The sequence below is a fragment of the Crocodylus porosus genome, unplaced genomic scaffold (genome assembly GCF_001723895.1).
Source record: "Crocodylus porosus isolate Cpor-Errol unplaced genomic scaffold, CroPor_comp1, whole genome shotgun sequence".
Classification (NCBI taxonomy): domain Eukaryota; kingdom Metazoa; phylum Chordata; order Crocodylia; family Crocodylidae; genus Crocodylus; species Crocodylus porosus.
The window spans coordinates 3,522,280-3,530,551 of NW_017728944.1; the positions used below are offsets into that span (position 1 = coordinate 3,522,280).

The 8,272-nt window shown below is 41.2% G+C and overlaps 1 protein-coding gene across 1 annotated transcript; it reads right to left on the bottom strand.

Annotated features, from left to right (window-relative positions):
- Positions 1–244: 244 nt before the first annotated feature.
- On the bottom strand, positions 245–6,061 carry LOC109320329 (keratin, type I cytoskeletal 13-like). Its single transcript, XM_019550378.1, has 8 exons — positions 5,513–6,061; positions 4,015–4,097; positions 3,330–3,486; positions 2,697–2,858; positions 2,118–2,243; positions 1,792–2,018; positions 1,183–1,304; positions 245–513 (listed from the first exon to the last, which is right to left on the bottom strand). The coding sequence occupies exons 1-8, from the start codon at positions 6,008–6,010 to the stop codon at positions 494–496; spliced, it is 1,395 nt and encodes a 464-aa protein (XP_019405923.1). The 5' UTR covers positions 6,011–6,061; the 3' UTR covers positions 245–493.
- Between the last annotated feature and the right edge of the window lie 2,211 nt (positions 6,062–8,272).

Below are 8,272 nucleotides of genomic sequence, written 5' to 3' on the forward strand. Positions count from 1 at the left end.
CCTTTCTAGCGGTTTCTAAATTTTTGTGTTGACCTGGATTTTCCCTCTGCATGCCTGTTCTATACTTGTATACTCATCCTTAATGATATGAGCAAGTTTCCACTTTTTGTGAGATTCCTTTTTAATGTTCTAATTCAGTGCATAAGTTCAAATTATATACTCTCCAAATCCACAGCTTTACATCCCCACCTGTGTTTGAAAACTGGCAAGATTGCTAACTGAAATCAATTGTAAGACACATGTGTTTGTTTGCATCAGAAATATGTAAAGTTTTATTAGAGAGCATACTACCAGTAGAAGGTGGATCACCAACCATGGTAAGTGACCATGATTGGATATGAAGAGCATGATGAAATGGAAGAAAACAAGTAATAGATTTAGAAGGTGACCCAGCTGGACTTCTCAGACAGGTATATGATGAAGATGTTGCATGTCCATGGGTCTGTTCAACAAGATTCTTAGATCAGTGGATCCTTGTGGCTCTGCTCTAGTTTTAGCATGGTCTCGTCTGTCCTGTGGAAAGACGGAAGGAAATGTTATGTAATTGGGAAATCAACTCTCTCCTCCAGCATTGAATTGTAAGATGTGCCTGTTGATTTATATGTTCTACTTTATTAACAAGTGTATTAGCAAGGGATGTGGGAAGAAGTTCGGGTGATTCCAAGTTCGGAAATATGCCAGAACTCTTTTGAAACATTATGTTTATTCAGCCAGTCCAAAAGGAACTGAGGAAAACTACCTTTAATTTTAGCTACAGGTGTCTTATTTTTTTTGAAAATGAAAAAAAAATGCTTCTTTTTATTTATTTATTTAATATTTTATATCTCTAGCTTCTCTGTAACTGATCTCTTTTCTCTCTTTCTTTGCTTTCCATACCTTGAATTGAAACTCTTCAATTCTCATTTAAAGTGTTTTACAGATCAGAGCAAGCGTAAGTCATAGGGGTGGGGGTATTAGTTACCAGGTCTCCCCTATACTGACGCCTAGCTAATGACACTTGGACTCTTACTGAAGATGTAGCAGCTCACATGTTTTTAGATGCAGATGTCTATTCCTTCTGAACTGGCCACTATGGATCCTATCACAAAAGGCAATATGCCCACATATAGGCCAGATAACATATCCTAAAATATAAAAACCTGGATTGATAATAAAATAACACCTCATAAATAGAGTTCTTACCTGTCATCTCACCACCATGGGACTGCGAGTGGGAAGTCGAAGAATAAGATAGGGAAGAAAAGGACTGGGAGGACCTACCACCTCCTCTGCTGCCATCTCCTTGAATCCCTCCTTGAGAACAGCTGTAGAAGAGAGAGGATTTGGGATGAATGTAACAATAGCTAAATAATTCATGCATGCATAGGAGATGTTGGAGAGCTGCAGTTTGGAAGTATTAGTTGCATTTCCTGCTTTCTCAGCATTTTAGGCATTTTAGAAATGGAAATAACAGTACAAGACAGGTTCTTGCCATTGTACCAGTTGAGCAGGAGGCAGCAGACAGTGCAGTACAATGCAGTTTTGTGTGCTGTTCCTCAGCTTTTCCAAAGGGGACAGGGCAAGGTGTAAATCAATGATTTGATGAGTATTTGAACCCCCTTCCCCAATTCAGCAGATGTAGATTCATTAACATAAGACATGCCCACCTTCAGTGAAGATAGTGTGCAGAACTCTTTGCACAACTTTCCACCCAGGCACTACCCACTGTTTCCCTAATGACTCTATATCCCCTTTAAACAGTCAATTGGACTGGTCTCTCTTTTTGCCTTGACACCTCTGTAGTGCACATACGTAATGTCTTGCTGTCCTTCCTGGAGCAGCCCGCGGTACTGTGCAATCTCCTGTTCCAGGCGGGTCTTGATACCAAGGAGCATCTTGTACTCTTGGTTTTGACTCTCCATTTCACAGCGCAGCTGGGCCAGTTCCTCCTCCACACAGTTGATCATGGCCTGGATCTGTTGCAGCTGGGCACCATAACGAGCCTCTGTTTCTGCCAAGTTGTTTTCCAGAGATGCTTTCTGGAAAGTTAAAAAGAAAATGCAGAATGGGTGCACTTGGTCAAATGTGATTCTTTTGTCCTAGAGTATGTGAAGATAATACCTGAGACCACCACATACCATGCTAAGCTGCGTCTGCAGTTCAATTTCCAGACTCTGGAAATCACGTCTCAGTTCAGTGAGCTGGTGGCTACTTGTTTGCACCTCCTGACCTCTTGATGTGACCTGCTGATTCACCTCTTCCATCTGAAACACAAACACAGAAGAAGGCTCTTTAGTTTTGAGGGTCTCTTTTACCTCTAAAGATCATGGAGACTTTCACTGTGTGCTGAATATAGTGACTTTAGTGAACATAAATGTCACAAAACTAATAACTCTGGTTTCAAGCTAACCATCAACAGGCTAAGCTAACTGCTGATTAACAATCACTACTTTTACAGCCCTCCTATGCCAATTTCCCAATATACATCTGCAACACCCTGTGCTCTTATTCCCACACATTATTCTACCAGTGAACTCAAATGTTAATACATGTCATCCCCTCTTGCTTAACATAGTGAGCCACATATGAATCTGTTAACATTACTCAATGCCAATCAGTTTTATGATGTGAATCATATTGGCCTTTCACTTGCATGTTACTGCCTCTCTTTTCTTTTCCTTGAAAATGGAGATACATTTATTATATGTATAACTTACCTTGACTTCATACCATTGTTCAACCTCCCTTCGGTTCTTTGCAATGATTTCCTCATATTCCTGTCTCATGTCATTGAGTATCTTTGTCAGATCTTGGCCAGGAGCAGCATTGACCTCCACATTCACATCACCACCAGTCTGGGATTGCAATAGTCTCATTTCCTTCCATGAAAAGTGAGACATCAAAGTTAGCAAACAGAAGAATAAGCAACTTCCAGCTCTGAATGAAGCTTTTTCATATGTGGCCCATCACTGGAGCAGGGTCCAACCTGAACTCCACAATGAGTAATGCTGAGTTAGCAGCACACTGTTGTTCAGTTATAGCTAAAGAAGGGAAACTGAAGGAACTCCTGAGTGTTTCTCCAGAGAAAGTGGGACCATTTCACCATTTCTACCCACTTGGGTGTTCAAGTCTTGAACTGATATGAATCTCACGCTGGGGTATTCAACTGAGCAAATTAATTAAATAGTTACAGTGAACTCTTTTTCTTAATTGGTAGGACTGCAATGGTCTGAAACTTTGTGTTCCAATACCAAACAGAGCATCTGGTAGCAAAGAACCATTTCATCAGGATGGCTTTTTAAATGTAGCTTTCTTTCAGTTGTATTGCTTTAATAGGTGCTGGATTTTACCTCCTCATGGTTCTTCTTGAGTGTGAGCAGCTCATCCTTCAGAGACTCAACCTCTAATTCCAGAGTAGACCTTACACGCACAAGTTCATCCAGGACATTGCGTAAGCCATTGATGTCTGCCTCCACACCCTGGCGGATGGCCAGTTCATTCTCATACCTGAATCACAGCAAAAAGGACAAAAACATCAGTATATGAGCCAGTGACAGAGCACTCCTTGCCTTAGCCAGTTTGTCTATGAATGAGTCTATGTAGCCTGTCTGCCACTGCATTCTGCACAGACCATCTGCCAAGTGGCCAAAAAATATAATGTCTTTCCTTGTGCTGTAGCCCATTCCCTAATAACAGATCTTACCCCCCCCATCTCTCCATGTTTTGATGTAGTTTGATGTTAAATTTATAAGCAAAATATGGAAGTGACGACAGACAGGGGAGACAGTTGGTCAGTGCACAACTCAGTAGATATATTTGTTTGGCGTTTTGTTCAGTATGAACTGGATTTGTCATTACCAGAGGTAGATCATTAAGGAATATTTAAAAATCTTTTGTGATACAACTACTGCCATAATATTCCTTTGTTAAGCACTCCTGTCCTATCATCCTCCCTTAGATGATTACTTTGATTGCTAAATTTATGAGTAAGCTGTGAAAGAAGCACATTTCTCTGTCACGGAGGGAAGTACTTACTTCATTCGGAAGTCTTCGGCAATCATCTTGCTGTTATCAATGTCCACATTCAATTTGTTGTTGTCTACAGTTGCAGAAATGATCTGGAAAAGAGGAGGTTACAGAGGTGACTTTCCACCATGAGAGCTCTCCATGGTCAAGAAGTTGTCCAAATATATAGGGGACACAAACATACAGAAAATCTGCTCTTGAAACTTCTTTTCCCAGTAGTGATGTGATAAAAGTGTGTCTGAGAGAGCTCAGGAAGAGTGTTCTGAGCAATCCCTGGTCGCCCAAATATAACTGCAGTACTGCTCATACAGGAAAACAATTGGTATTTTCTTTTTGGCTTTAGTTAGTAGGAACAATGTTGGGCCTAATCAGCATCCATATTGTTTTACAGCATTTGCTAGCTTAAAGAAACAAAGTGTATTTGTAAGACAGTCCTCCTCACACAGTGATGGTTCAGATTTTCAGACTGCGGAAACCCCAGTTTAGAACTGTGATAGTTACCACAAACAGTCCATATAGGATTAATTAATTGTTTTAGGTATTGTTTCCTTTCCTTGTCCACATGTAGTAAAACATCCCGGTAACAAGTTCCTTTATCAGGAATACTTCATGAAAGATTATACTAGGAAATATTTCTGGATGATGCTTAGGCTTGACAGAGAGGCCACAAGATTTGCACGCCCAGGCCTCATCTGCATGAGTGGCAGACTGCGCAGTTGTTACTGCACAGTCATTTAGTGCTTGCTTGACCAAGTAGCAAATGACTGCTCTGTAACCACTGCTACTGCACAGTACCGTCCCTGCATGGTTTTTTTTAGACGCTAGTGTGCAGTAGCGTCACCATCACAGCATCTTGGCAACAAGCTACAGTGCAGAAGCTCATTGCATCCCCAAAGTAGAAAAAATGAGGGGTAGTCATGCCTGATATCACAGAGAAGATAGGATCAAATCTAAAAAATAACATCCTTTGTAAGAGGACAGATGATCTTTGCATGCTCTGCCATCAATACTTGTAAAACCAAAGAAATTTCACAGCGAAACCCATCTCGGGTGTGATTTTTTTTTCCCCCTCCATCTGCGGGGCTAAGAAGGAATGAAGACAGGAAGTCACTGGGAGCTGAGTACACATCCCTGGCTCAGAACCACCTACCCTCAGCAGAACGTAGGGATTCACAGGTCCCTCAGGTATTTATCCTGGGGTGGCACTGGGGAGCCCAGCTCTATCTTTTTCCACCACACTGTGTCCCCAGAAGAACCCCTATAAATCTGTATTTTCCTGTGGGGTGTGTTGGAGGGCACCTAGGAAAAAGCAGCAGCATAGCTGCCTCTGCAGATTTCTGCCATCAAAAGGCAAATTCATCACTGTCCAGGTTTAGTGCTGTGCCGCACATTTTATGAGACTGGACATTCCTTTTTTTCCCTCTATCGCTACTACATCAAAGTCTCAAAAGGAAATCCTGCCAAATGAGAGACCCTGCCAGTCGATAGTAAAAAAACACGTTCTCACCTGATTCTGGAGTTGCTCAATTGTCTGGTAATATAAGCTGTAGTCTTTGGAGATGCTGGGACCTTGCTTCCTGTACCACTCCCTGATTCTTTGCTCTAGGTCAGCATTTTCTTCCTCTAGCCTGCGTACTTTGTCCAGGTAGGCAGCCAGGCGGTCATTAAGGTTCTGCATGGTTGTCTTTTCATTGCCAGTCAGCAGGGCCCCATCCCCACCTCCAAAGCCACCTCCAAAGCCACCACCAAAGCCACCACAAAAGCCACTACCCAGTCCACCACCAATGCTACCACCACTTACTCCTCCTCCATACACAATGCTGCATGCTCCTCCACCATAGCTTCCACCACCCAGTCTTCCACCACCATAACTACTGGCACCTGCTACAGAGGAGGTATATTTTTTAGTAGAAATAGAGGAGCTCCCACCAGCACAGCTACCAAAACCACCACCTCCACCACTTCTGTAAGAGCAGCTAGAGGTTTGTTTGATGCTACAACTCATAGTGAAAGCAAAGAAATATCTGACCCCAAAGCTGTATGTGCAGGTTGGTAGGGAAGCTGACTATAAACTGTGCCTTTGGTGCTCTCTATTTATACGCTCTTCTCTGGGTGTCAGTGGTTGGTCTAGCTTCTCATTAATTTTTTGCCAGCTTTATGATTTGTGCCCAGAAATATGTGCTGAAGAGAACTTTTGGTCCTTTGGACAATATTGCATAAGCCCATTGTATGTGTCTGTGCTGATTCAGATACAAAATGGACAGTCATCTCAGGTGGGTGGTGCTATGTTAGATTTTGGGTGAGATAATGGATGGCCTTGTTAACCTATGATCAAGACTCATTGCATCACTACTTCTTATGTCATGGCAAGAAGAGGAAACCAAGGTACCATACCCAGTTATTCTCATTCCTTCAGTTTCATGTATGGAGCAAATGACTCAATTCAACTTCCATCTCTACTTTACTGGTCCTAAATAATAAAGCTCAACTTTTCTGTGGTTGTAGTGAGTTTTCATTCATTCATTCTTTCATTTGTTCATTCATTCTGCCTGAAGAACTTGATCACTTTTTTTCAGTTTAGGAACTTTTTTTTTTTACACAGCAGAAGAAAAGTCATCGATGTTCAGAACTGAGTTTTTTCCTCTCTGTTTTAGTTGGGATAATAATGGCATTCCTCACACATTCTCACCATTCATTTACCTGTGTGATACCTTTTTCTCTTGCAACCATTTGCAATTGTTTAATACACACATTTTCCTTGAAAGCTACCTGTACACAGGAAAAAAAAACAAAACAAAAACCAACTTAAGATATTATGGCAAAATCTTAAAAAAGCAATACAAAAAAAGTCTGTCCACACTTCTACACATCCCTTCACCTTCACCCAGGATGGGACATACAGTGCTCTATTATTTCTATCACTAAGGATTGATGTTTTGTAGAAGCTGAGAAAGTTAAAAAAAAAAAAGTGGAGACTGCCTTCCATAATTCTGATTGATAAAATTTTCTGAAGTGGTCTATAAACTGACACTCATGAGTCGTTTGTGTTTTCCTAAGGATCTGACATCATCACCTCTAGGACCTTTGCTTGGCCTGAAGAAATAGGGAAGTACCGTGGTTAAATAGGGAAGTACTGTGGTTAAATATTTCCATTTCTCCATTTAAAGAAAAATACATCTTGTTGTGATCCCTAAAATGAATCTTTTGATACTCGTCAACTTCAAAGTAACCATGTACAGGAGGGATCAAAACTTCATTCAGAATACTATGGCCAGCACATGCAGTGAAATGTATGCCCTTGCCTGGAGTTAGTTGGGAAATGTGCAGTAACTGCAAGTAAGGGGAGTATTCATTGAATGTATTCTGTATTCTGTTCATCCCCCAAAACACCTTGTCTAACTCCAGTTATCTTCAATCCAAGATGGGACAGTTTCAGAAAATGTTTTTGCCCACCATAGTAGTTTTGATAGTCCCAACTCCTGTCTTCTATCCAAATTGAACCCACAAACGGTTCCCCACAAAGAAAAGGGAGAAGATTGCCTCTCAGTTACTGCAAGCTAAAAGCATGCACCTGTGCACCTGCTGTAGTGTAGCTGACTGCTATACATTCATACCTTAGCTTCTCTGTTAGTTCCTGGCTTGTGTGTACACGCCCTTCAGCTCTCTGCATGCTCTAAACAATTTGTTTTAAAGAAGCTACTGAAACTGCTTGCGTCACTGTTATAAATATGAATGCTTTTTCTTAGATGTGCGTAATTCCTTAATCACACTTTCCTCAACAGCAAATTGAGCTGCTTCTTCATCCTTCCCTATGAGGTTGCAGCTGCTCATTAGCATTAATTCTGAAGTGTTTACTTTGCGTCTTCTTCTCTGCATCCCTATATCATGGCATCTGACCACAACATCTCTGAAGTTTCCAAAGAGTTATATTATATATCTTTCTTGAAACATATGACTATTTCTTTCTGTTATACTTTTAAATAATTGAATTATGCATACTCAGTGGTCTAAGACAACATTTAACTTAGGGCCAAGTTAACCATTGTTGTTATAGGTTGTCCATATTAACAAAGTATAGCTCTCAAAAATATAGAGAGAGGACAAAAACAGAACTTGGATTTGATTTAAAGGTGCATCCATCCTCTCTGAAAGCATTCCCCTTGTACTCGGCCTTGGCGAGGCCGCAGCTGGAGTACTGCATCCAGTTTTGGGCTCCACAATTCAAAAAGGATGTGGAGAAGCTTGAGAGAGTCCAGAGGAGAGCCAC

Bases quoted from the DNA above. Each gene is read 5' to 3' on its own strand.
- LOC109320329 (XM_019550378.1), bottom strand. From the start codon at position 6,010: ATGAGTTGTAGCATCAAACAAACCTCTAGCTGCTCTTACAGAAGTGGT. The intron at 2,859-3,329 runs GTAAAATCCAGC...TTTTCATGGAAG, and splicing joins TCAAGAAGAACCATGAGGAG to GAAATGAGACTATTGCAATC. The intron at 2,019-2,117 runs GTATGTGGTGGT...TTAACTTTCCAG, and splicing joins TGCAGACGCAGCTTAGCATG to AAAGCATCTCTGGAAAACAA.